Source organism: Pseudorca crassidens, chromosome 19 (assembly GCF_039906515.1).
Source record: "Pseudorca crassidens isolate mPseCra1 chromosome 19, mPseCra1.hap1, whole genome shotgun sequence".
NCBI classification, from domain to species: Eukaryota; Metazoa; Chordata; class Mammalia; order Artiodactyla; family Delphinidae; genus Pseudorca; species Pseudorca crassidens.
The window spans coordinates 19297493-19324408 of record NC_090314.1 but is presented as its reverse complement, the minus strand read 5'-3'; the positions used below and the strand labels follow the sequence as shown (position 1 = coordinate 19324408).

Below are 26916 nucleotides of genomic sequence, written 5' to 3'. Positions count from 1 at the left end.
CTTCCTACTTAGTGACTCCAGAGTCATTCTCAAGCAGCCACTGCCAGTTGACTGGTGTTGACATGCACAAGAGCCATTTGCCATCCATGAGCTGGCTCAAAGCAGTGGTGATTAAATAGACAGTTTGAAGAATCGAGGGCTTGTTTCCTTTGGTGGCAGACTTGCCCGTGAACCCATGGCACTCATTCTTTCATCCCCTCAACAAGAGTGTGTCCAGTGCCTCCTATAGGCCAGTTTATAAATTAAAGTGTAGGTCTTGGCCACAGTTCTAAAGGAGCAAGCCTAAAGGAATACACAGACGAATAACTCATTCTCCAAGTTGATCCGTGAATAGAAAGTCACCATGCAGTGAGGTAGGAGGAAGGGCGTTTGAGGAGGGGATGGAATGGACAAACCCTAAGAACTGCAAAGGATGGTCCCTCTGCACCGTCTCTAATAGATGGCTCTGTGGGCTAGGCTTGACTACCTCTGATGGCAGAGAGCTCATTACCTCCGAAGGCTGTGCCGTTATAGGTTGTTCAGCATCGGTAGCCTTGGGGGAGGAGGCCCAGTGCTGTGGTTGAGATCGAGAGCTCGGTTCCCATCCCACTGCTTACTTAGCTGTGTGACCTTGGCAGTGTACACAGCCTCTCTGAATCTCAGCAACCTCACCATGCTGGGCGGATTTAGGAAGACAGGGTACAACCCGCAACGTAGAAGGATTACAGGGTGAAAGTTCATTTTGCCTTGAGTCAAAATCTGCCCTCCTGTACTTTCCAGTCATTGATAAATATGAGGTGGGAGGTGTCTTCTTCCCCACAACAGAGTCTCTGTGGACGGGGGTCCTTTCTTCCTGCCCCTACCCCTTCACTATCTCCCCATTTCCTGTAAGGTCAAACCTCAAGCCCTTGGCAAGACATCCAAGGCCCCTCCGGAGCTGGCCCCAGGTGGGCTGACCCTCCAACTTCATCTCTGGCCTCTCCCTGGTTTGTCCTGACCTCTCAAGTCATGTGGGACTCGGAGTCATTGCCCGAAAGTGCTGTGTGCTCCCTGCCTTTGCGTGCACTGTTCTCTCTGCCTGGTACACCTTCTCCACTTCTTCCCCAGCTGGCCCAGCCCTGTTGCCACCTCCGCTGGGAAGCCCCCTGACCCCCAAGCTATTTAGGGTCCTCCTCCGCTGTACCCTCTCAGTCCCCGTGCGTCTCTGCGTCAGCACGCAGCACGCCGTGTTAAGTGTCCGTCACTCTTACTGGACTCCTCAGACACCACGGATGTGTCTTTTTTTTATGTCTTGACACCCGGCATATACTCGAATGAATGGACAGGCCGTGTCATTGAGTTGGAACCCCTGGAGCCTCAAGGCCTCAGGGGCCTCAGGCAGAGTCACCACGAGGACAGCCAAAAGTCACTCAGAGGCTCCTCTCCAAAGGAAGTGGCTGTTCATCTCTCTCTAGCTGGATCTCTTTTCTAGTAAATTCCCAGGGCAATTTGCTGTCGGAAGGTCAGAGCAGCCTCTTTTCCCGATGACTGAGTTTTCTTGGAGGGGAGTTATCCCTTCGCACAGCCCAGCTTCCCTTCCCTAACTCTTAGAGGTCAGTCACCACTTCCCTCTCTGAGGTCTCCCACTTCGGAGGTGGGTTTCCTCGCCCGCTCCGCACAGACCTGCCAGCAGGAGCCCTGCGCATTCCCTCTCTGATCCTCATTTTCCTCTCCGTAAATTGGGGACGGTGATATCTACGCTGGTGCCCCCGCAGCCAGCCAGATAGTGTGGAATTTAGTGTGTGTGCACCAGTGGCCTTGAACAGGTGAAGGCTGGCAGTTGGAGCCTCCGCTAAGGAACTGTGCTCCTGGGTCCTGGCCACCTCACCTGTGAATCCCTCCAGCCCCAAGCATCTGTGACTCGACTTCTTGGCCCGCAGGCGGAGACCACAAAGAGGACTCGGGCTGGAGTCCGTCGGATGCCCGACGGGAAAGTGGCTCTGGGCCTCCCGCGGACAGCCTCTCGCCAGCCAGCCTGCCCTGGCCCCCAGGAAGCTCCCAGCTGGGCAGAGTGGGCGGCGGTGCCCAGGGCCCACGCTCCGTCTCCGTGTCCGCTCTGCCCACCTCGGACTCCCCAAGCCCCGGCCCCGGCGAGGGCCTCGCGGACCCCTGTATCTCCCTGCACACCAGCGGCCGGCTGACGCCCCGCGCGCTGCCCAGCTTCATCACCCCGCCGACCACGCCCCAGCTCCGCCGGCACACCAAGGTGAAGCCGCCCAGAACGCCACCCCCGCCCAGCCGCAAGGTCTTCCAGCTGCTGCCCAGCTTCCCCACGCTCACCCGGAGCAAGTCCCACGAGTCTCAGCTGGGGAACCGCATCGACGAGGTCTCCCCGATGAGGTGAGTGTTCCTGCCAGGCAGGTGCTGAGTTTGCTGTCTACTGAAAGTTCTGTCTGCGGTTTTCTCATTGTAAAGGTAATACAGGCTCGATTGAAAATGGACCAAATCAGCCAACATAGAATCTGCAACGTGAAAAGTGAAAGATGCTCCCATCTCTCAGTCCGTTCCCCAGACTACCTTATCAGTTTGGGCCGAATCCTACTAGATTTCTTTCTGAACACACACACACACACACACACACACACACACACACACACACACACACACACACAAAATGATACCATGTGTCAGCCAGGTTAGATTGGGTTATGCTGCAATAACAAATATCCCCAGATCTTTGGGTCTTAAAATAACAAAGATTTATTTCTTGGTCATGCTACCTGTCCGTCACGGTCAGCCTCATTTCAGATTCCAGGCTGGAACATTGTCTAGAACATCCCACTGTGGCAGAGGAAAAAAGAACTTGAGATGTTACAACCGAGTAATTAAATGCTTTTTCCTGAAAGTGCCACTCACCATTTCCGGCCCTACCCAAACAATGGAACCAAGGAATGTCATCCTCCCATGTGTGCAGAAGGGGGAATTAGAATATCATGCTGAAACTACTACTGATTATCAATTACTATGTACTCTGTTCTATACCCTATTTTTTTCAACTTACCTTTATTTCTGAGCACTTCATGTCAGTACCTCTTGAAACACCTTACTCTCTTATTTATTTATAAAAAAATTTTAATCTGTTTATTTTATAGGTAGTAACAGTCACATAGTCCAGTATCCAAAAGCTTTGTAGCTTGCGTAGAGCTTTGTAGAGTATAAAGTCACTCCCTACCATTTTTCCTTTTCCTTTCAGGAGCCAACCAGGTTATCAGTTTTGTATATATCTATAATTATTCAAACTACCTCATCTTTTTTTTTTTTTTTTTTTTTTTTTGCAGTACACGGGCCTCTCACTGTTGTGGCCTCTCCCGTTGCGGAGCACAGGCTCCGGACGCGCAGGTTCAGCGTCCATGGCTCACGGGCCCAGCCGCTCCGCGGCATGTGGGATCTTCCCGGACTGGGGCACGAACCCGTGTCCCCTGCATTGGCAGGCGGACTCTCAACCACTGCACCACCAGGGAAGCCCTACCTCATCTTTTTAACTTTTTTTTTTTTTACCTCTTTCCAGTGTATAGTTTAACTAATTCCTCCCCTCTTGATGGACATTTAGGTCCTTTGCTATTACAAAAATCGCCCTTGTCAATATACCCTTGTGGACAGGGCAGAAGGGAAGGAGGGAGTTTTCTTTGGGTGCCTCTTACCTTCTTGTACTTCTGAGGGTTGGAGACCTGGTCCCTCTCCTGACATGGTCTTTTTTGGTCTTACGTGGGCTTGTTCCCCCATCCCAGTGCAGGCTATCTTGGGTCCCTTATGGGATGGACCCTGGACATCTCTGATGGTTTTGAGTGTGTGTCACCCAAGGAGAGAAATCTACCTGTGACCTACCTGCCACTCTCGATCAGGCTGTCCTGCTGGGGCCTGGATCCTCCCTCCTCCCCCCACCCCCCGAAAGGGCTGAGCCTTCCTCCCCCTCTGGATCTTCTCTCAGGAAGCACAGTGATAATGACCATGTGGAAACATGGACACGGGTCCATCAGAGGGCATCTCAGTGGGCAAACCCCAGTGCATCTCTTTCCTCATTTTTTTCCCTTAAAAGAGTGTTAGGAGGGCTCTGGTCTCACCCCCAGCTCTGGGTGGAGAACAGAGCCTCGGGCAGATGACACTACTTCCTCAGATCCCACCGTTGGTGAGCTGGGCCTTGGGCCCTGAGATTCTGAGTCAGGTCCCCACAAAGCCACCAAAACTGGCACTGACATGGGTGCTCAGGCCACCCTGCTGCCCTCAATGAGCCCTGAGGGTGGACTGAGTGGCCTGGGTTCCTAGCTCTCTTCGTCCCTGGGACAGCGGCACCCCCGGGAGGCATCGCTCAGGGCACGTCCTGGCCTGGCCCTGCTTGGGGGCTGCCTCTCTGCTCTTACAACTGTCCTCCTCACCTCCTGCCCCAGCCACTTCCTCCCTGGCTGCCTGAGCCCCCCTCCTGCCTGGGCCGAGCACCCCTCCTTCCAGGGCTCTGGGCAGGGCTCCCACACCTACAGGCACATGACCTTGGGAGACTGTGAGCCTGTTTCCTCAGCTGTGAAATGGAGTGAACTCTAATTACCATGCAGGTGGCTGGCGAGGCTTAGAAAAGCCAATGTATTAAAGTGCAGGGTATAGCTCCATTGTCCACTGGTGGGGGACCGGGGGAGCTACCTCTGGCCCTTCTCATTGAGGAAACGTTCCCCGGTCACTCAGCCAGCCTGGCCCCATGCCCCAGGCGCTCAAAGTCCTCGTCCGAGTACCCTGCCTGCTCCCACCCAAGGGCTGATGTTCTGGGAAACACCAGGCCAGTGCGGTGACATAATCCTACTTTCTGTCTTTTTTGTCTCCTGCAGGTTCGGTAAGAGTGATTCATTTTCATCCCCTCTGCCACCCAGGAGTCCTGTTTGTGTCGCTGTCCCCATCAAGGGTGGATTTCTTCGACCCTCTCTTAGTCTGCTGGCCTTTCCATGGTCCAGAAGCAGAGATGCTGGGCAGGAAAATAGCTCTAGGACAGGGAACCTTCAGGTGACGAGGTGGCCCAGCCAGCAGCCGCTCTGAGAAGCTGAGACCTTGAGAGCGTCACAGTCCGCGGACAGCCCTATGGGGGGGTCCCACTTGCACCTTGCTGCTCCCCCGCCAGGTGACCTCTGACAGGGAGTGTTTACCAGCTGGGCTGCCATGGTGACGCCTCGCTCCCGGGAGAGAGGCACTGTCTGTCCGGTGTAGGTGGACGGTAGCCATACGCAGAGCCTAGCTGACGTCTCGGGACCCCTCTGTTCAGGAGAGGAACTTCCCTGGAGGCAGGAACGTGGTCGGCTCTGAATGAGGCCCTGAGAGATCGGAGGGTGCGAATATCCCCTTGGGAGGGGACGAGGATGCCTAGGCAACCTCTGAGTCCCTTGTCTGCCTCTGGGTTGAGAGCTGGTTCTTGCACGTGGCTGTGCTGTCAAAGTAGAGGGAAGTGACCTCTGGGGTCTGCTTTTGATGGTCTCAGTGGAAATGCAGAGACGTCTGGCTTTTGCCTGAGCAAAACAGCTTATTTTTGTACTGTCCTGAGCTGGCTAAGCAGAGTGATGAGGCTGTCAGCAGGGTCTTAGACATGCGGAGGGGCAGTGACTCTGCCAGAATGGATCTGACTGCAGGACCACCGGGGTGAGAGAGGAGGGAGGGCGCACGTCCCTGTCCCCAGGGCACAGGCAGAAACTCCCAGGGCCCTTCCCAGAGGCTTGGAGGAGAATCCAGCACTTGCATCCCTAGGACAGCCTGGCCCTGCCATTCCCAGCTGCTATAGTAATTCAGGGACCATAGCAGTGAGGCTGCTTCCCCAGTTTTGCAGGAAGGCAGGACGAGGCCTTCAGGACCAGTATTTCATCTCCATCAGGGACAGCCTCATCTCACCTCCCTCCTACCTATCCCAGGCCTGTGGCAGACATTACAAATCAATCGTAGGTTGCATTCAGAGATAGATGGTTAAAATCTCATTTTCCCATAGTCTGTTTCTCCTAGACTGGCAACCTAACCCCTTTTTGACCCATGTACTTTGATGGCTTTGGCTACTGACTGGGGTAGGGTGGCCCCCACCCCCAGGACGGAGTTGGGAAGAGGCAGCCCCACGGCAGACGTGCTGGCGAGATTGTGGGTTCAACTATCAGGGGGTGGCAGAGGACTTTTCGTTCCGATCAGACTCCCCCCTTGGTGTAGGAGGAAAAGTCAGTACCTCCATCACTCCCTTCTCCTGTGGCTGGGTGTGTGGTACTTGGCCTTGAGTGAACCATCACTTATTGAGCGCCAGCTGTGTGCCAGGCCAGCATGGGGTGGAAGCCTGACTCAGAGGGTATGAGATGGCCACAGATCACTGGAGCACTGTGTTCCTGACCTTTCTGGGGCACAGATCTATTTGATAATTGGATAAAAGTGTAGACTCTCTTTCTAGGGGAAAGCACACATCATTCCGCTTACCAGTCCAGAGGGTTCCCAGAGCCCCTGAGGGTTCCCATCCATGGGCTCAGTTAAGAACCCCTGCTCTAGGAGGAGATAGGCAGTGTTGAGTATGGGCAGAAGGGAGAGGGGGGAGGGGGGTGCCCTGGTGGAGGAGGGGAGATGGGGTTAGACATGTGGGCTGCTGGTGGATGGACAGATTGCTTTCAGCTGCTCCCCTACTGCTTGCCCTATTATACCACGAACACCAGGGATGCCTGTTCTTATGAGGAAGCCAGGATTGGAGAGAGAGGCCAGGGTGCCCTCTAGGAAGGCAGGCAAAGCTCGTGGCCTGAGACTTCCCCAAAGGCTCAGACTGAGTGCCCGGCTGGGGCTGGACTACGTGGGAGCAGGTAAGGCTTCGCCTCGTCTTCCCTCTGCCTGCCGGGCCCTGGCATTGGTGGCTCTCAGAGCAGAATCCTCAAGGTGCTTGTGACTGGAAAGCTAGGTATGCCACAAGGCCGACCAGCCTCAAGCCCTCCGCCAAGGGTCAGGCAGCTTCTGCTCGCTTCCCAAGAAGCAGCCAGGATTGGTGGCCTGTGGGTGCATCCGCAAGGAAGTGCAAGAGACGGGGGGGAGCGGAGCTGCTGTCCTCACCTTGGCTTTGCCTCCCGCCAATGCTAGAAACCTCACGGGGACCATTTCTGAACTGTCTGCGGAGGCTAAGTGGTACCATTTGTTTGCGGGGGGGCCCAAGTGTGAGGGTGACCACACTGGCCCCCTCTGGTCTCGCCTGGCCGTCTCTGTCTTGATTAGATGCAGGTTCAGGGAACTGTCCCTCTGCCATATGGCGGTCCCTCCGTACCGCCCTAGCCTGTGATGTCTGAGACAGAAGGTCACAGGCACACGCCGTCCCCAGCAGGGCCCCCTCGGCCTGCCTGACCTGGCCCTTTTCCCCGCAGATCTCCTGCACGGATCCCCACAGATGGTACGAAGGGACATCGGGCTCTCGGTGACACACAGGTAGGCCCAGCTGGGCTGGGGCGGGGAGGGGGCACAGAGCTGGGCTGGGGCCCATATAAGCTGAGCCTCCACCAGGGGGTCGCTCTTCAGTGCGTGGGGAGGGGCTGTCCTGACTCCCGTCTCTCAGGGCTCTTTGCCTCCGGTCTGTCTGTCCATGCCTCTGTGGACACGACCCGGCACCCACCTGGAGCCCCTGCCTGTCACCAGCAGCCTTTGGGACTTGCTGGGCCCTTTCCTGCCCCTCCATGGGTCTCTTCCTCAGTCTGCTGGGGAAAAACAGGTCCCAGGAGAAACAGGGTCAAAGGCCCAGGGAGGGGCCGAGAGCGTCCTCTGGGTCCAGCACGGCATCAGTTACGTGGACATAACTGGCCACACGTCAGAGCCCCGTGGAACGTGCTGAAACTCCAGACCCCATCCCTAAGGTTCTCGGGTTGCCAGTCTGGATTCCAGCAACTTCCGGTGACTCTGGCACTCACGCAGCTGGCGTGACTGATGTGGGCCCATAACGTGGACAGCCCAGAGGCCTCGGCCTCAGCGCTCGTGAGGCTGGCGTGTGCTGCCAACAGCAGCTCCGGGCTGCGTCTCGTTCCGCCCCGCGCCGATGGCCAGCAGGATGGTCCCTTGGGATGCGTGGTGCTCTGGCCGCCCCATTAAAGGATGCTGTGAACACAGCAGGGCCCACTCATTTCCCCCCGGAGCGTGAGCTGCACTCCAGCCTGTGCGGGAGGCCAGCCTCGGATCCTCACCCAGCGGTGCAGACTCGGCTCGCGGGGCTTGAGTCATTTGCCCGAGGTCACGTGGCCACCGAGACGCTGCTTGAGCCCCGTGGCTGGTGCCCAGGCACCTCTGTTGAGAGCCTTGGCAGGGCCGGGACGCCTGTACCCCGGAGCCTCGGGGAGGAGAGCCTCCGGCACCAGGGGAGGCTGTCTGAGTGAAGGTCTGAGAGCCTCCCTCTGTCCCACCCGGTGTCCAGTGCGATCTTCCCAGCCGTGAGAGGGCAGGACCTCTCCTGTTCCCTCTCCGGTGGGGACCCCCCCATCGCCCATCGGCAGGAATCCCTCCCAGCCTCAGTTTCCCCCTCTACGGCTGGGACTTGCTCTCAGTCCTGTCGTGAGGATAAAATGGAGTGAAGTGCGTGTGAGGCTCACGCGTCCAGCCCTGGGGAGCGCTGGGTATTTAACCTCTGCCTCTAGCCGGAGAGAGGCCGACTTAGCCAAGGGACACCGGGATCAGTTCTGTTTCATTTTTGCCCCGGCTGCCCCTGGTCGCACAGAGGATTTGCCAGCTGGACCCCGAGTGCTTCCCAGGCTGCCGCTCCCTCCACCCGGGCAGCAGTACCCCTCTTGTCTGGCATGGCCAGGCTGCCCTGCCTGCCTGGGTTCCGGGCGTGGGTGTGGGACATCACGCTCATACCCTCTTGGTTTTTCTAAATTCATGATCCAGGCCTCTCTCGACAAGAAGCTCTGAAGGTTTTTGGTCCCATCGTGAGGGGAGAAAACTGTCCCATGACGCTCACCCCGCCCCTTCCACCTCCCTGGCACCTGCCCCTTCTCCGGCCGAGCCCCGACTCTCATTTCCACCTGCTTTCAGGACTCCCTGGTGGAGATCATCTCACATACCACTGAGCTGCTCCCCTTCCCCCCATGTTGACATGAGAGGAGATTAAAGACCAGAGAGAAGGGGAGTGTGGATCCCAGGTGGCCGGATCGGGGCTCCTTCAAAAGCGTTCCAAGGGGGTGGGCGTCTTTGTCCTTTTGCCCCACAAGCTCCCATCTTGACTGAGTAGAAGCAGTGACGTTCACGCCCACAGTCCAGGCTCTGCACATTCATACAGCATGCGAGCGATCCCCCCCAGATCCCTGTGAGGGGAGAGTGCTGGCCTCATCTGCAAAGGCTTTGACCCATCCCACAGCCAGTAGTTGGCAGGATTCAAAGCCAGTGTGGTCGGGCCCCAATGCCCACGCCTTTCCCCTTATTTTCTGGCCCAGGGGTCTCTTATAGAGCCGTGCTCTGGTTCAGAGACCTGGGGTCCCGGGTCACACAGGGACTGTGTGACCTCGGGAAAGTCACCTAACCTCTCTGAGCTGGTTTCCTTGCTTGTGGACTAAGAATCGCAGACCTGCCTAACTCCCAGGGGTGGTCACTCCCAGGAGTAAGCTAATGTTCATGGACGTATCACACACTGTTCCCCAAACACTGTTGCTGTTTGTTCTGTTGTTACTATGATATACAACGCTTTAAAACATCTAGTCCTCCAAAAATGTGAGTTCTTTCTGCCCTCAGGCCTCCCCACCCTATGAATGGACCTTGGACCTTTTCTCTGGAGGATACCACCCACTCTCTCCCCATCCTCCTTTCCAATATATCTTTTGTGGTTTTTTTAAAACTTTATTTAGTTTGGATTGAAATACATTTATAGTTCAAACCTCAAGAGGTCTGAAAGGGTATATATATGACAAAAGTGCCGCTGCTGCTGTCACCAGGCCCCAGTTCCCCCTATAGGCAGATCTTGGCTCTTTCTTGTGTGTCCTTCTGGAGATATTTTTATATAAGCAAAGACATATGTATATTCTTCCGCCTCCTTTTTTGTTTTCACACAAATATTGCATATATTATACACACTGTTCTATCCTTTGCTTTTTTCCTTGTTAAAATCGAGGCATAATTTATATAGAGCTAAGGACACAAATAAATTCTTACATATGTATACACCCACGTATGCCACCCAGAGGAAGATTCAGAGCCTCCACATCCCAGAACGTTTTCTTTGGCTCTTCTCAGTCCGCAGTGCTACCACCCAGAGGTACTTTTCACTTCTGTCGTCATAGGTTAGTTTTTCCTGTACTTGAACTTCACATAAGTGGAGTTGTGTTGCATTGTACCTTACTTTTTTCACTGACAACATAATTTAATGATCATTGCCTATTTGTGCAAAAAGAGCTTCCTTATTTTACTTTCCGGCTGTGTGGTATTTGGTTGTGTGCACGGATCATACTTTATGCAGTCAGTCACCTGTACACCTAAACGACACAGCTTGTTTCTCGTCTTTTCTGCCACAAACATGCTACAGTGAGTAACCTTTTCAGTGCGTCGTTTGACACCCGTGGGAGCATCTGTTGGATGAATTCCTGGCACTGGAATCGCTCTGTGTGCGCACTTAGGATTTTGATTGCTTTTGCCGAATTGCCTGCCAGAGAGCTGGCGTCGGTGACCACACCAGCTTTGGGACTTTGGCAATGAAGACTTTGTGACTAAGAAATCTGAATGCCTGGGGGAAGCAGTGGCCCCTGGGTGTCCCTGCCCTGCCTGCGAGAGGGTGCCCGGGGCTCTGGGATGGAACCAAGTCTCCTGGTCTCTCTGCGGCTTTGTGGACCCTTCTCCATCCTGGCCCCTCTGAGCATTTCTGTGTGTCCACCCCCTGCAGGTTCTCCACCAAGTCCTGGCTGTCGCAGGTCTGCCACGTGTGCCAGAAGAGCATGATGTTCGGAGTGAAGTGCAAGCATTGCAGGTGATGGGCGGGGCGTGGCAGGGGTGGCAGAGGGGAGCAGACTCCGTACTTTTAGTTTAGTAATAGTCTTGCTACCTGATTCTTGGCCTTAGGTCAAGTCGGAGTTCAAAGGAACTCCTTTGAGAGTTCCTAAACCTATTCATAATCTCAGCACACCAGGGAGTGATCAGCCCTCTCTAGGAAGATTAAGGGAGCATCAGGCACAGCACTCTTAGAAGAAGGGAATATTTGAGGTGGGCTCTGAAGGATGAATAGAAGTTTACCAGGTAGACTAAGGAGGAAAGAGAATTCCAGGCCAAGAGAGCATCTTGTACAAAGGCAGAGAGGAATGGCAGGACTGTTCTGGAAACTGTAAGGAGTTCTGAAGTTTAGCCTTACGTGTTAGCACACAAGGAATGGGGAAATGGGGACAGGGAATGGTAGAAACAGAGAAGTGGCTCATGGTACTTTCAGAAGAGAGTGAGGAGAGAATGTAGATTCTATACAAATTCAACATTTTTTCCTACTGTTGTGGTCTCTGGTAGGAAAGAAAGGCAAGGATAGTGAACAATGTAGGGTGAGCAGAGTCTGTCCCCTGCTGTCTGGCTGCCCTCACCTTATAGAGGATGGACCTGGAGTCTGCTCCCAGTCTACTTTGCCCCTGTGTTGCTGTGTGACCTGGGGCAAGGTGCTTGCCCTTTCTGGGCCTCATTTTTGTCAGGTATACATCTGGGAAGATGATTCCAGGTCTCTCTATCCATCAGGATTGCTCCAAGAATCTGAGCTAGTGTGTATAGTTAAAGCATTTGGGCTCCTGCCAGACTGTAGGTGATGGGTCTCATGTGTGTCAATTGGATAAATTGTGGTTAGGAGAGTCATCAGGACAACGCAAAGGAGACGCCAGACCTTTCTCACCAGTCCAGGTCTTTTGTGGCTCCTGGCCATTTGGCTTTAAATTGGGGACCTCCAGCACCCTTTCAAGTAATACCTTTCATGCGGAGAGCACAGGATAACCTCTGAGCCCCAGGCTCTCCTGCAATTGCAGTGAAGTTGGTAGAGCCCCAGCCATCGGCCCATTTGATCAACGAGAACCCCAAGAGGGGGTTCAGCCGGCAGAACCAAACCAAGAATCCAGCTCTTTCCACTTCTGCCACTCTGGTCCTCAGACCACGTGGCCTGTGTAGGAATGTAGCAGGAGGGGCTGCCCCTTGCTTCCCTGGGACCCTTTGGTAATGGAAACATTTTCCTTCTAATTCATCTCTTTTAAGTTCAGACTTGTCTCAAGCTTTCTGAACACGGGTAGAGGGTCTCCTTTTGTTTAGAAAAGAGAAATCGCTGTGTGACCCACAGCAAGTTAAAATGGGTGTAATCGAACGTGCTTTGACGTGAAGATTGGGCAGGTGATGGCAGGAACACGGTCGTACGCAACAGATAGTAGCTGCTAGTACTATTAACATCAGACGTTCTACACGCTTGAGCTCATGTTTGTTGAGACATTTGTGGGAGCTGAGGCAGTCATGGTTGAGTGTTGCGCAAAACTTCCAGGCAGTGCTTCCGAGCCCCTGCGTGTGTCCCGGGGTCCCGTGTGGCTTTCGTGCACTGACCCTGCCTTCGTTACCAGGTTGAAGTGTCACAACAAGTGTACAAAAGAAGCCCCCGCCTGTAGAATATCCTTCCTTCCGCGTGAGTGTCCTGCGCTTCCCCCTTCTGGATTTGGGGTGCATCTTTCTTGAACCTGTTTCCTGCTGATGGTTACCACGCCCCTCTTTTTAAACAGTACCCAGGCTTCGGAGGACAGAATCTGTCCCCTCGGACATCAACAATCCGGTGGACAGAGCAGCTGAACCCCATTTCGGAACCCTCCCCAAAGCACTGACCAAAAAGGTATAATGTGAGGCGAACCCTCACCCAGGGTTCCTTTCTGTGAAGCACCCCCAGTGGGGAGGTCCAGCAGGGGAGCAGGATACTGCAACCCGGGGTGTGTGGCCAGAGGGAGGCCTTTAGGGTTCCCATATTTAGCCGTTTCGTGGATGTCACATTTGTGCCCAAATCTTAGTTGTGTGCCCAAACCCCCCTCCCCTATTTTGAGCCACCATTTCCTGAGTACTTACACTGCGTCGGGAACTTTTTCCATTGATACCTCATTTGATCCCCACAGTAGTTCTGAAAGTCACGTGCTGATATCACCTCCATTATTTTTCTTTCTTCGGCCGCGCCACACGGCTTACGGGATCTTAGTTCCCCGACCAGGGATCGAACCTGCGCCCTCGACGGTGAAAGCGCAGAGCCCTAACCACCGGACCGCCAGGGAATTTGATATCACCTCCATTTTACAGATGAGGAAATTGAGCACGAGGTCCCCCGTGAATGAGAGGCAGGCCCAGGGTGCATGGGTGCTGTGGGGGGGCAGGCCCGTGGGGTTGTGCTCCCGTCGGGCCCCTGACGCCTGCCTTGGCGGTTGGCACACAACAGGCAGCGAGGAAACGTTTGTATTGAATGCTGAGCGAATAAACAACCCCGTGAGGCAGCAGCTGATGCCCCTGCTGTGTAGACAGTGCACCGTGTGGCTCAGAAGGGTGGGTTGATTCATCCAAGGTCACACAGCTGCTGAGTCGGGGCTGGGATTCAACCTGCCTCGAGCTAGCCCCCTGCCCTGGCTGGCCTGGCCTGACTGGGATGGAGGGTCTGGCCTTGACATGTGAGCGGACAGAGTGAGGGCCAGTGGTTGCAGCCCCCTCCCCGCTTTAGCTTGGCAATAGGCAGTGTGGGTGGTCGCTGGACAGCGAAGCCCACTGCATGGCTTTGGTGGATTCCAGAGTCTACCGTGCATCCCAGAGCCTTGAGGGCCTGCAGAGGAGAAACCGGTTGAACGTAGCATTTAACCCAGCTTGGCCCCAACTTTTTTGACCAGGAATCCCTCCCCAACCCCCTGAGGAATTGGTGTGTGGTCTGGGAAACACTGGTCAGGCCCAGGGTCCCCCCCTGATGTAGACTCAGTCCCCCCAGTAGCCCTCCCTCAGGTGGCCCTCTGGCCTTGCTAGGGCCCACGCCACTGAATGTCCTAGCCGGCAGGTCCCCCTGCTGAGTGGAGGGAGCATTTATTAGGCACCCACTGTTACCACCCACCAAACAGAGGCTTGTCAGAGGCTGAATTTAACTCGTTAGAAGAGCCTCCTCTGTAGCCAGAGCAGAGCCAGGCCCTGGGTGTATGACAAGCAGGTGTGGTCCTTGCTCTCGGGGGACACACACAGCGTGGTGGAGAGAGAGTCTTCAGAAAACCACCCAAGACGCCTGCAGCTGACAAACCGTAGTTCAAGTGCCCTGATGGAATGTGCTGGGAGCCATGGGGGGATAAAGGGGAGGAGCACGCCCCGGCCAGGACTGGGGAAGGACTTCGGGGAGGAAAGGACGCTTGAGCTGGAATAAGAAAGATGAGAGGAGCCCTCCAGGGGATGGACGTTGAGGTGCGCGTCTCCCTGTCCCGTTCTCCCCTCAAATATTAGACCCATAAAACGCCAGGGTGCCCTGGCTGACCTCCTCCGTTTTAGGCGGGGAGGGGTGGGGGGCAGGCGGGGCTGGGTGGTCCCTGCCACTGCCTGTGTCTCTGGTCCCGCAGGAGCATCCTCTGGCCATGAACCACCTGGACTCCAGCAGCAACCCGTCCTCCACCACGTCTTCCACGCCCTCCTCGCCAGCGCCCTTCCCGACGTCGTCCAACCCACCCAGTGCCACCACGCCCCCCAACCCCTCGCCCGGCCAGAGGGACGGCAGGTTCAACTTCCCAGGTACCACACCTTGGGGCTTTCTCGGGCCTCAGGGGTGGGGTTGCATGTCCCTTCTCTGCACACCCCGGCAGGCTCAAGGTCAAACACGGCCGCCGCTAAGAGCACTTGCTGGGAGCCAGGCTCTGTGCCGAGCTCAAGAACATCCCCGTATTTAAACTTTCTGTGATTGCACCCATTTTACAGATGGGGACGCAGGTTCAGAGGGAGCAAGTGGCTTGCCCTGAGCTGCACAGCATGTAAGCTGCAGAGGTGGGATCAAAGCCAAGTCTGATGTAAAGCCTGGGTTTTTTTCTTTTTTTAATTTATTTAATCTATTTATTTTTGGCTGCGTTGGGTCTTCGTTGCTGCGCGCAGGCTTTCTCTAGTTGCGGCGCTACTCTTTGTTGCGGTGCGCCGGCTTCTCATTGCGGTGGCTTCTCTTGGTGCAGAGCACGGGCTCCAGGCGCGCCAGTTCAGTAGTTGTGGCTCGTGGGCTCTAGAGCGCAGGCTCAGTAGTTGTGACGCACGGGCTTAGCTGCTCCGCGGCATGTGGGATCTTCCCGGACCAGGGATCGAACCCGTGACCCCTGCACTGGCAGGCGGATTCTTAACCACTGCGCCACCAGGGAAGCCCCAAGCCTGGGTCCTTGACCTGATCCCAACGCTGCCCTCCCATGCATGGGGTGGCTTCTCCTGGGCGTTGTTCGCTCACTCGGGGCTTCTGAGCTCCCAGGAAGCAGGACAGGCAGCACGGGGGGCTGGGGCAGGCCCAGAAGGCTGGGGCGAGGGAATCCGGGGCTCTGTGGCTTACCTGCTCTGTGGTCTGGACAAGCTGCTTAAAGGGGTGCTTTGGTTCCCTTTTCCATAAAACAAGAGACCGTGTGAGGCTGGGCTTAGGCTATCCCCCTTGCATGGATGAGGCCACGGAGTCCACCGGGGAGTGCGTGCCAGGGCAGAGCTGACCTCTGACCATGGCCCCGGCTGCCCCAGCTCTAGAGGGACAGGGACCCCGCCGCTCGGCCAGGCCTGGGGTGTCCCACCTCCCCCAGGAGCAGAGCAAAGCCCACTCACCCGTCCGGGATTGAACTCCGGCCCTGGCCTCCCAGGAGGCCCCTTGCAGTTGGTCTTGGCCCTCGGTGTGTTTCAGGTGGCAGCTCAGGGGAGGAGGGCGGCTGGGATATTCTAGTTTGCTCCGGACCCAGCCAGGCCCACTGCCAGCTTCAGCCCGTGGAGTGCCAGGCCAGGCCCCACCTGTCACTGGCTCCTGGGGCTCCAGGCTGGGGAGGACAGAGGCACAGCTCTCCCTGTGCCAGGGGAGCCCTGGCTGGGGCAGCTGGCAGGAGGCCAGGCAGCCTCTCTGGGCCCATCTCCCCAGGGTCCCAGGGATTTCTTTTGGGGGATGGTGAGACTTTTAAGAATCCTTCTTCTTTTTTGCCTGCCCCTTCACCTTAACACGCATGTGGCTGGACATCTCCCGACATGAGTGTGTCGTCCCGAGCCCACCTCTCCCTCCCCAGAGACCCAGCGACGGCCCCGCGTGATCGCCCTCCTCTCGTGTTCTGCTCTGTCATTGTTATGCTCTGAAACCGGGCCTTCTGCTGAACGTCCTAGTTTGGGTTTTTCTGAAAGGAAGGGCCTGTTTGAAAAACAACAGCCAGTGAAAAAGTCCTTTGTGTGATGTCTGCCAGAGCTTCTCAGCTTTCCCTGATGTCCCCAGGCTGGCCTCACATTGTCCCCTGCACAGAGCCCTCTCTCTCCAGGATCTGCTCTCTCTCTGGTCACGGGCTGGGCTGGTCCGGCTGTTAAGGTGGGAAGGGACCTCCTCCTACCGTCCACCCACTCTATTGTGGGGAGCATTTCTGTGTATCTCCGTGGCTAACCCTGGGGCGAGGTTATTGTTTTGGATGGTGACTCCTAGTGACCGAAGCCTCAGGACTTGCAGGTGTGAATGCGGGCCGGGGGATTTTTCCCTTCTGCACCCAGCACTGTTCAGTGTTTTCAGAATCTCCCGTTGTATTTTGCCCTCCTGGGCTCATGCGCAGTTCACAGAGGAGAAGGGGGCCTGGGAGGTGAATGGAATTGGCCAGGGCTCTACAGCAGGGTGTTCCCTGGGACTGGGTCTCCAAACTCCAGCCCTCCGGTACAAGTGCCTTTACTCCTGGGGGCTCCGCTTCCTCCCAGCTCTTCTCCTCCTTCCTCCGTGGAAGCTGGGGCAGGGCAGGTGGGGCAGGGCTGCCCCAGCCCTATAACCAGCCCCTCTCCCCCGAGCCCGTGCCTCCGTCCCCTCTCCTGCTGCTGCATTTGCTGTTGTGTGTGTGACTTACCTGCTCTTCTGTTTAAAGCTGCCTACTATATGCATCCTAGACAGCAGTTTATCTTCCCAGGTGAGTCCTTTGCATGGTTCCACCAACTGCCCCTTGACGTGACCCGCCTCCGTCCAGCCCTCTCCCTGGGCGCCTTGGAGGTACCTGAGTCTCACACCCACCTATTTTGAGAGCTGACTGTCTGTTGAGGCTGGGCAAGGGGGCAGAGGGAGTAGCCTTGAGGCTGGCCCTTCACAGGAGCAGTGCCTTCCTGGGAGGACCCTTGGCATCCATCCAGTCCTTCGTCTTGCACAGACACTTCAGGCAACTTGTCCAGGGTCACACAGCTAGGAGGTGGCAGAAACCCAGTCTGCAGAATAAGGGGAGAGGATCTCTTGCTGATGTCTTATGAGCATCTGACAAGATATCTTCCTCTATATAATGGCGGGGAAACTACTACCCCATCTTAAAGAAGGGGATGCCAGTCTGGGAAGGTCAGCAGCCTTCGGCTTACTCGGCGGGCCTCACCTTCCAGAGCCTTGTCACACAGCGCCATCTGCTGGCAGTTGTTGGAAATGCCTCCAGGGCAGAAAGTTTATAAAGAAGAAAACTTTCAGGAAGACATTCTCGTTGATTCCCTTCCACAGAAATTGTTTTGTACACCTTCTGTGTGCCAGCCTTTGCATTTGACCATATTCCTGCCCCTAAGGAGTTTATACAATTAGTACTTATTTCTCTGGCTGGAGGTGACAAGCAATAGTACACGTAATCTGCAACTTTAATTCTGAACTCGACCATAGTCGAGGTTCAGTCGAAGGTTCTGTGTGTTTTAGACAAAGACTGTAGCTAATTTTTTTTTTCCCTGGATGAAACAGGTCTGTCTTGAAGTCCTGGTATTTTGGTTATTCCAGGCTTTTCTGTTCCCCAGCCCAGCTCCATGAGGGGAGTGACCGGGAGCCCCTGTTAGTTCTTACAGGCCCACCCCAGCGGTTTTGCAGGCTGTGCAGGCTGGCTGGGCTCAGGGCCAGGCTCCCTGCGCTGCTCTGTGGCTTCTCACCCATTTTTTCCGTGGTTCCCCTCCAAGAGCCTCCCTGGTTACTGCTCTAGGGTGACGTACAGGGGAGCACCCCTGAAAGCATGGGGAAAACGTGCGGTTCTTCTTCCAGAAGGGTCCATCTTGCTCTGAAGATATGTCAGGGGGGAGAGAAGGGAAATATAGTTCTATTAAAACAAATGTGGACATATCTGGAGCAGAATGCCAAATGCACTCTTAATGTTTAAGGAAACGTATGAAGCTTCAGAGACATTTTGCCTCCCCCCCAACTTGGGGTGCGGTTTCTCCCCAGACCCCCACCTCCCCATGTCCCCCCGTCCCCGTGCATGTGTTTCTCTTCTGTGGAAACATGTGAGCAGCGTTGGGTGGGTGGAAACACCAGGCCGCCCTTGACAGTCTGCAGACACAGTGTAGCGGTGTCTGGAAGAGCCTTAGAAGAGGCTTCCGGGTCTAGGATTCCCCAGAAATTGTACACAGGGTGTTGGGTACATGTGTGCATTTCCCTAATAAGAAGGCCCACGACCTCTATCAGAGTCTCCAAGTATGACAGAGATGTTGAGAAAGCTACAGGGGTAGCCTTGGAGAAAGCCCAGAGGGAGGTTTGCTGGCTGGTGGGGGCGCTGTTTGTCCTAGAGAACAGGGAGAGGCCCTGATTAGCTCAAGCCACTGCCACCTCCAGTCTCTTCTTTTGCTGAAAAGAGGAGCAAGGGGCCCACCCAGGCCTGGGGCTGCCAGCCTTCCCGAGTGCGATTAGAAGGGACCAGAGAGGACAGAAAGAAGCCAGCGGCAGAAGCAGCCGTGGGGCATTTGGCCTGTAACATGTTGGCCCCACACTGCGGTGACCATCTGTCCTGTGTCCCCTGGATGTGGGGCTTTCAGTGCTGAAGCTGGGAAGGCCCCAGGCTCAGGGGTCAGTGCCAGCTGCCCAATCCTGGGGCCCCCGGCGTGTGGACCGTGCATTGCTCTCTGCCCAGAGGCTGCCCCACCAGCCACCCAAACCCTGAAGCTGAGGGGATGGGGCCGCTGGTTCCCACCAGCAGTCCCCGGCGGCTGTGCCAGGCACCACGTGACACTAGTGAGCCACCTGCGAGTCCGGCCTTTGGCCTCTGCTGGCCCGAGAGTCTCCCCACTCTCAGGGGGTGTTGAAACCAGCCCCTGCCTCGGAGCCGTGGAGGAGGGTCTGGCCCACACACCCGGTAAAGAGCAGCCCTGTCGCTTTCACCACTTGCTTGTCTGGGGCGGTTTGGCCACGGGGCGATGGTGGTGACTGAGAAGTCTCAGCCTCCTCCCCCACGGGAGTCCCTTCCCAGGGCAGAGCTGTGTGGGCAAAACCGAGGGCCGTGGAGGCTGCGTCCGTGTTCTGTTTTAGGAAAAGCCCAGGGGAAGTGGCCCCGGAGCACGTGTGCAGCCCAGCGAGGGGCTGCTGGCGGAGCACGCTCGGCCCTGCGGGTGCTGGCTTCGCAAACACCGTGTATTCTGGGGGAGTGGAAGGGGGTCTCATGCCTCATGTTTGTTTTCTGTTTCCTCCAGACATTTCGGCATTTCCTCAGGCAGCCCCATTCGCCGAGGCGGACAGTTCCCGGTAGGCAGCCCTGCGCTCTCTCCTCCTTGGGGACTTGTTAAAGCTGGACGCACATCCCTGACCGCCTCCCACCTCCACCTTTAAATCTCTGACCCTCCCATTCCAGACCTTGCCATGTACCTGGGCAGCCAGATGGGACACGCTTGGGCTAATTCACCCTGTGATCCAGTGAACTCAGCCATAGGGCTTTAGTTGGTCCTGTTGGTGCAGTCAGCATTGGGTGGGGCCGTCTGTGAGGCAGGAGCAGTCTGACCCAGGAAGGCCCGGCGAAGGGCACTCAGCGTTAGAGAAGCCTAATTATGTGGCCCCTGTTTATGGAGCCCTTTCTGTGTCAGGCCATGCTGAGTACTTGTCTCCCATTTTTTTGTATATTTCTCAGCCAGGTGTAAAGTAGGTGTCATCCTCAACATACAGATGAGGAAGCCAGCTCAGAGAGGTTAAGAAATTGCATCCAGTCACACAGCTTAGGGAGCAACAGAGCCAGTTCTCAAGCAGAATTCCAAGTCCTGTGCGTGTGCTCAGAGCCCCGTACCGGTTGTCAGATTCGAAAGGGCCTTGATGGTCACTGCCCACCCGTCGGCCCCTACCACCCTCAGATTAAGTCTGGAGAAGGCCAAGGCCAGAGAAGGGAAACGGGGTCTGGTCCTCGGCCTCCTGTGTGTTTCCACAGCATCCTGACTGCCTTTCCCACGGCCAAGTGGGTCAAAGTAGGGATCCAGGCCTGGTGCCCCTTTCTCAGACCTCACGTGGGGGGTCCCCTGCCCAGCTGGGAGCAGAATGGCCCGGCCTCGGGGTCTCTTGGACAAACGCTGTTTTACTCTTAGGCTTGAGAACCCGCCCAAAGCAGATGTGTCCGAGGATCGCGAAGTGGAGGTGAGTGATGGCGACACGCCAGCCGTCGACGGGGCATCTCTCTCCTCTGTCCCCGGCTCAGCACGTGCAGGGGTCTGGGGAGCATGTGGGCACCGGGCCCTGTTGAGGGCCGTCTCAGGTGCCCACCCGCCACCCGCCGCAGCAGACTCGAGCGGTGCACATGGCAGGGAGAGCAACGAGGGGTGCCACGAAGCAAGCTTCCTTCTGCTTTGCTGTTTTTTTGAGGCTGAAGTAAACTCTTCATTCCCATGGTTTTCACCCCCAGCCAGAAGGCCTGGGCCCCAGCCCGGAAGACTCTCCTTGGGTCTGTCCGGGGTGGGGCCGGGTGTGTGGACTTACCAAAGATCCCCAGGTGATTCTGACTGTAGCTGGGGCCAAGAATTCCTACCTTGACCCTTGAACCAGTGTCAACCGAGCAGTGCAGTGGCTTAAAGATCTTGAGCAGATAGCAGACTGATTTATCCTTACACAGTGGAGAGTCAGAAACTGTGTGTTTAAACAAAAGCATAGCCAGAAAGGGTGAATGTGGTCCAGTTCTTCATGCCAGGGGATGTTAATGCTCTTCCCCAGCGATTAGACGTCACTCATAGGTGGGTCTTGGAACATTAGCGGAAAAAAGGGCCAAGTGCCGTAGCCTGTGGATTGGGACATTGAGGCTGTGTGGTGCGAAGTGACCTGCCTACTGTCCACAGCAAGCCCCGCAGAGCTGCGACTAGAGCCCAGGCTTCCTGAACCCAGGCCCCTCTGCTCCCCGCCTGCCCCCAGGTCCCCTGCCCCCTCTATCCCCTCCTCCTCTCCTTCCAGGCTGAGGAGCCCGAGGCCGGCAGGTCGGAGGTCGAAGACGACGAGGACGAGTTGGATGACCTGCCGAGCTCCCGCCGGCCCTGGCGAGGCCCCATCTCTCGCAAGGCCAGCCAGACCAGCGTGTACCTGCAGGAGTGGGACATCCCCTTCGAGCAGGTGGAGCTGGGCGAGCCCATCGGGCAGGGCCGCTGGGGCCGGGTGCACCGCGGCCGCTGGCACGGAGAGGTGGCCATCCGCCTGCTGGAGATGGACGGCCACAACCAGGACCACCTGAAGCTGTTCAAAAAGGAGGTGATGAACTACCGGCAGACGCGGCACGAGAACGTGGTGCTCTTCATGGGGGCCTGCATGAACCCGCCGCACCTGGCCATCATCACCAGGTAACCCGGTCCCGCTCTCCCTGGGGTGGCCGCCTCCTCTTCCCCTTTCCCTGGGGGCCCTGTTATTTGTGTGGACACCCCGGAGGGCATGGAAGTTTCCATTTAGAGAGGTACAGAGAAGAAAACCAAAAATGAGGTGTAATTTCTCCATCATATAACCCCATTGACATTAAATAAATAAATCAGTAAAACAATACCTAAGGATAGAGAAAATTCAAATGTTCCAGAAAAGTATAAAGTGAAAACCAGTCTCTTCCCACCCGAACCGGGTGCTTCTCCCCAAAGGTGGATACTGTAAACAGTTCCTTATCACGCCTTACATTAAAATAAAAAAAAATTTGTATACGCTCATGTTTTTAAACTATTTATCTATTTGGTTTGTAACTATTTATGTGTTTGTAAAAGTACATACCAAAGAGCCTACTGGTTACTTTGCCTTGTTGGCTGGAGGGCAGGTCTGAGGTCTAATCTGAATACCTGCATAGCGTTCCCGTCACGTCACGTGGCAGAACCTCCAGTGGTGTGCTGGTAAATGTTTAACAACCAGCTCTTGGGTGGTGGTGAGAGAAGCTCTAGTATTGATACATGGCATCTGTCAATTCCTGTGGTGTAAACACTCTCACTGCAGTCGATTTCAAGTTACCAATATGGTGTCACTGAAAGTGGAGTGGAATTGGGTCGAGTCCCACAGCTGGGCTCTGGGTTCTCTCTGGAACCCGATCGCTGGTCCTCCCCTAATTTATTTAACCAGCCCTCTTTTGCTGGACACTTTGTCGTCATGAGCATCTCTGTTTCCGTATCTCGGTGAACTGGCAGTACGTGTGCGGGGCTGGGTCAGAGTGCACGTATGTCACGTTTTGATGGACGTTGTCCGTTTCTACTCCAGAAAGTGTCCACCAGTTTCCCCTCCCACCATCAGTGGATGAGTGACCATTACCCCCCCTGAGCACCAGAGGGGTGTGAAACTGAAACATTTTTGCCCATGGCGTTGAAAAAGTTGTTATTGGGTCTTTACTTCTAAAATCAGGAAAAACAATATGAGGTTAGTGACGAAGCTTTGGAATACATGTGGTGTCAAGAAAAAAACTAAAAACCACTTTAATCCCATCAGCCAAAAGAATACTCATTAATAGTCTGATGACATTCTCTATAGTTGGACCCTGTGCTTTGAAAAAACACCTTCTCCTCAAACAAACTGTATTTGTTTACTAAGTAAAAAATGATTTCCATCTTGCTTGCATATCCGAGATAACTACCCACTAGAACTCCCAAGCAGTGTGAGATCATCAGGTCACCACGTGGACCTGGTGGGGTGGGGACAAAATTCCAGCCCAAGCATGACAGCATGATGCTTCAGGGAGCATGTGGTTACACCAGCTCAGCTCCCCCGGATCCCAGCCTCAGTGCCGTCCATCATTCATCCTCCCATCTCTCTCTCATCCACCCAGTCCCATGAGAGATCTGAGTCTCCTTAAAGGGAATACATACAGCAAAAGAATAAAAGAATATTAACAAAAAATTTAACGTGTTTTAGAATCTGCTGAGGGGACTGGAACACAGAAAAGCAACCATCAGCCGATATTCCAGACCTTGAGGGTCCAAGAATCTTATCTCCTTGGAGATGATTCCTAAAAACTAGCCCCTTCCTCAGATGGCTTAAGTCAGCTTCTCCCTGGAGCAGGGGACTGAAGCTACACATTCTACCTGGGTCCTTCCTCGCTCCGGGTTTTAGGAGTCGGTACAGGTGGGGACCACAGCATACAAGCCCCTTATCTAATAATCACTCTGACATGCCTGACAGCCACCCCTCCCCTCCTGCACACTCCGCATTGTAATAAAATCCCTGTGATCAGAAAATAACACGATCATGAAAATCATTATGGTGAGCCCAGAGCCCTGATGCTGCCTGGTTATAGCCCGAGAAGGCCAAAGGTTCTTCCCCGGCTGCTGAGTTTGCCTGGGCGTGTTCCTGCCTCGAGCTTCCACAAAGGTAGGCTGCTCTGAATTGCCAGGAGGCTTGGTGAACTGAGTTTCCTGTTCTGTGGTGGGCAGGCCCTAGGCCTCGGGGAACCGGTGTTCTTGCCCACTCAGGCCAGGCCCCAGCAGGAATGGGCATCAGGCTGGTCAAGAACGAGGATTCAGGCACCCAGGGTCTCGGGGACAGAGAGAGCCCTCCCGAGGCCGGTGGGCACAGCTCTGCCCCTGCTTCTCCCCGGCTCCAGAGGGGCTTGGGTTGGGCTGCACAGGCCCCAGATCTCTGCCTGACCCACCACTCCTCACAGCTTCTGCAAGGGACGGACGTTGCACTCGTTTGTGAGGGACCCCAAGACATCTGTGGACATCAACAAGACCAGGCAGATCGCCCAGGAGATCATTAAGGTGAAGGGGCATCCAGCTGGTTCCAGAGTTCCTGGCTGTCCCCCAGTCTGTCTGACCGTGTCAGGGTAGTGGTGGTGGCTGCTCTGTTGTTCCCTTTAGGTGGGGCACCTCAGGGGTGGGACCCCCATCTCCTTCCCTCTGTCCCTGTCTTGTCTGCTGGGAGCTGGACACCCTGGAGAAACTCAGTGGGTTTTAAAGACAGATAGCTTGAGTTTGAATCTTGGTCACACCAGCTGTGTGACTTCGGGCAGGTCGATTAGCCTCTCTGAGCCTTGGCTTCCTCCCCTGTGAAATGGAGATGCCAGTGTCGCCTCCCTCATTGGATTGGTGCAAAGGTAAACTGGGATAATCCATGGAGAGAGCGTTGGGTCCAGGGCCAGCGCTTGGTGAGAGTCTGTTAGAATCGATTAAGGTTTGGGACAGAGGTTCTGCCTTAAAGTTTCCACATCCAAGTTTCATGAGGACAGGGCTTCAGGCTCAACTCAGGCAGCCTTTTTTTAAAAATAATTAAGTAATTAATTTTGGGCTACGTTGGGGCTTCATTGCTGCGCACGGGCTTTCTCTAGTTGCGGGGAGCGGGGGCTACTCTTTGTTGCAGTGCACGGGCTTCTCAGTGCGGTGGCTTCTCTTGTTGCGGAGCACGGGCTCTAGGAGTGTGGGCTTCAGTAGTTGTGGCATGCAGGCTCAGTAGTTGTGGCTCACGGGCTCTAGAGTGCAGGCTCAGTAGTTGTGGTGCACAGGCTTAGTTGCTCCGCGGCATGTGGGATCTTCCCAGACCAGGGCTTGAACCTGTGTCCCCTGCACTGGCAGGTTGACTCTCAACCACTGTGCCACCAGGGAAGCCCCTCCTTTCATCTTTTAAAAGTAATTAAACAAAAATGAAAGAAAAGCTTATTTGTTGCTTTATTTAGCGACAGACAAGCCCAGAGAAAAACTAGATTAGTGCTGGATAGGACTTCCTCTTTCCAGGTTCTCGTTTTTGTGGGAAAGCTTTGTCTTACCAGCTCCCACCAAGTTTTTGTCCCTTTCTTGTTGTTAGTTAGTCTTGCCTTCTGTTCTTTTTTCTCCCTCCCTCCTTGCATCCATTGTGTGTGTGTGTGTGTGTGTGCGTCGTTGGAAAGGAAAAAATAAAAAGCTCAGTGACATTTATGAACACCAAGATTTCCACGTGACATTTCCACGTGGCTACACTAATGCATTAAACTTTTGCAGCCCCCAAAACCCAAATATCACACTTACGCCTTCCTTTGTAGTCTGTCTCATTGCAGAGACTTTGGAGGGAGCTGCAGAGCGTCACACCTACTCTGTGATGGCCCCAAACCTGCTGGGCCCTGCTCCACACTCTGCCCGACTCGGCCCTCCTCCCCCAAACTGTTCTCTCTCCTTATCGTCAGGACGCTGTGGGAGTCTGGTTGCTGAGTTAGGTTCAGTGAGCCATCTGGAAGATTCCAGGGCAGAAGAGAAAAGTTGTGCAAAGGTTTTAGAGCTGCAGAGCCGGAAGCTTCCACTCTGCTGGCTTATTTATTTTCCCCATCCCCCTTCTTCTGAGAACTTCTAAGCCACTTCCTTTTGTACTCATCTCTGATATTTTGAGGCTCAGAATATAATGACGGGGGCTTGACCTTTGGTTCGAGGGCTTGGGGGCCACTCTAGAGGCATTGTGAAAGTATGGGAAGGAAGGAGGGTTTGTGTTCCAGACCTGGGCACTTCCTGTCTACTCTCTGGCCGTTTGAGGCTGTGACACCTATTTTATAAACAAGGCTCAGAGAGGTACAGGCACTTATCCTCAGTCACACAGCGGGTCCCTGTTCAACCCAAGATGGGGGTCTTGGCTCTCTTTGGTCACTGGGGAAGGCTTGTGCCTTGGTTTGGTTTGGGAAATGGGCAGATATTTTAAGAAGGATCGTTTTACATTCAGGATGGTGTTTTGGGAAAGAGCAAGTTACTCTTTCCTGGAACTCCCGGCCTCCGTGGCAGGATGACAGCTCTCAGCAGGCCTGAGGGAAGTGGCCACGGTGCACCCCGAGCCCTCCCATCTCTTGCAGAAGAGCATCTGCCTCGTGTACATGCTTCTCTGACGCGCTCCCGCCCCACTCGGTCTGAGCTCTGCGCTCGGCTGAGTTCTGTCCGCTTCCGCCTCACAGCTCATTCTTCTGTTTCCTAAATGTGGCTTTCGCTGGTTTTACCTCTCCCCGTCTCACCCCAGGATACCTTTAAAGCCAGGCGGAGTTCTCACACGTGAAGCACCCTTGATGTGGGAGATTGGGAGACGGGTTTACATGTGCCTCTTTCTGACCCGGCAGGGATGCCCATTTCAGTCATGCGTCTCGTACAATACCCCCCCTTCTCCCTCCCCGCTCCCCGTTCCCAAGAGCATCAGAGCAGCAGGGGACCTGGGAATCCTGGCTTTGGCCTTGGATGAGATCGTGCCTGCGTCAGGTCTCCCACATCCCACGCGCCTGGCAGTGTTCAGTCCAAATAGAGCACTGGTTAGAAATCACCCAGCCCTGACCTGCCACTTGGCAGGTTGAGGAAACTGAGGCTTAGAAGTCAAGTCCAAGGCCCCACAGTGAGTTAGAATCTGGGCTGGATTTCAGCTTTAGTCCAGGACTTCCACCACAGCACAGGCAGTGGGACCACCTGAGCTCAGGGGCTCCCTCTATGGGAATTCCTCTCTGTTCCCCAACCCTAGCCCTTGCCCAGCCTGAGGGGAGAGGCCAGCAAAGCCTGAGAGAGACCCCAGATCACTCGGGTCTTTTATAACTTGACACAGAGAGTAGCATCACAGGGAACCTTTATATACTTCCTGACCCCCAGCCCCTCACCCCTCCCCCTTTCCACGCCTCATCTGAGTAGCAGGTGGGTGTTGGG

At 55.1% G+C, this 26916-nt stretch overlaps 1 protein-coding gene and 1 long non-coding RNA gene across 5 annotated transcripts in view; one reads left to right on the top strand and one right to left on the bottom strand.

The window, feature by feature from the left end:
- KSR1 (kinase suppressor of ras 1) overlaps window positions 1-26916 on the top strand; it is a 152014-nt gene that overhangs the window by 112587 nt on the left and 12511 nt on the right. For 2 of the 4 annotated variants that reach the window (XM_067715588.1, XM_067715589.1), the window contains exons 4-15: window positions 1899-2358; window positions 4833-4837; window positions 7359-7419; window positions 10844-10927; window positions 12528-12589; window positions 12684-12790; window positions 14523-14691; window positions 17013-17054; window positions 19558-19609; window positions 20434-20482; window positions 21287-21666; window positions 23949-24045. In XM_067715588.1, coding sequence (XP_067571689.1) covers window positions 1899-2358; window positions 4833-4837; window positions 7359-7419; window positions 10844-10927; window positions 12528-12589; window positions 12684-12790; window positions 14523-14691; window positions 17013-17054; window positions 19558-19609; window positions 20434-20482; window positions 21287-21666; window positions 23949-24045 — 1568 coding nt within the window. Of the gene's footprint in view, window positions 1-1898; window positions 2359-4832; window positions 4838-5062; window positions 6810-7358; window positions 7420-10843; window positions 10928-12527; window positions 12590-12683; window positions 12791-14522; window positions 14692-17012; window positions 17055-19557; window positions 19610-20433; window positions 20483-21286; window positions 21667-23948; window positions 24046-26916 lie in introns of those variants that run through there. The other 2 variants (XM_067715586.1, XM_067715587.1) reach the window with 2 other exon arrangements.
- Window positions 14957-16432, bottom strand: LOC137212324 (uncharacterized). Its single transcript, XR_010937449.1, has 3 exons — window positions 15742-16432; window positions 15482-15527; window positions 14957-15257 (listed from the first exon to the last, which is right to left on the bottom strand). It is a non-coding gene; the product is annotated as an uncharacterized lncRNA (long non-coding RNA).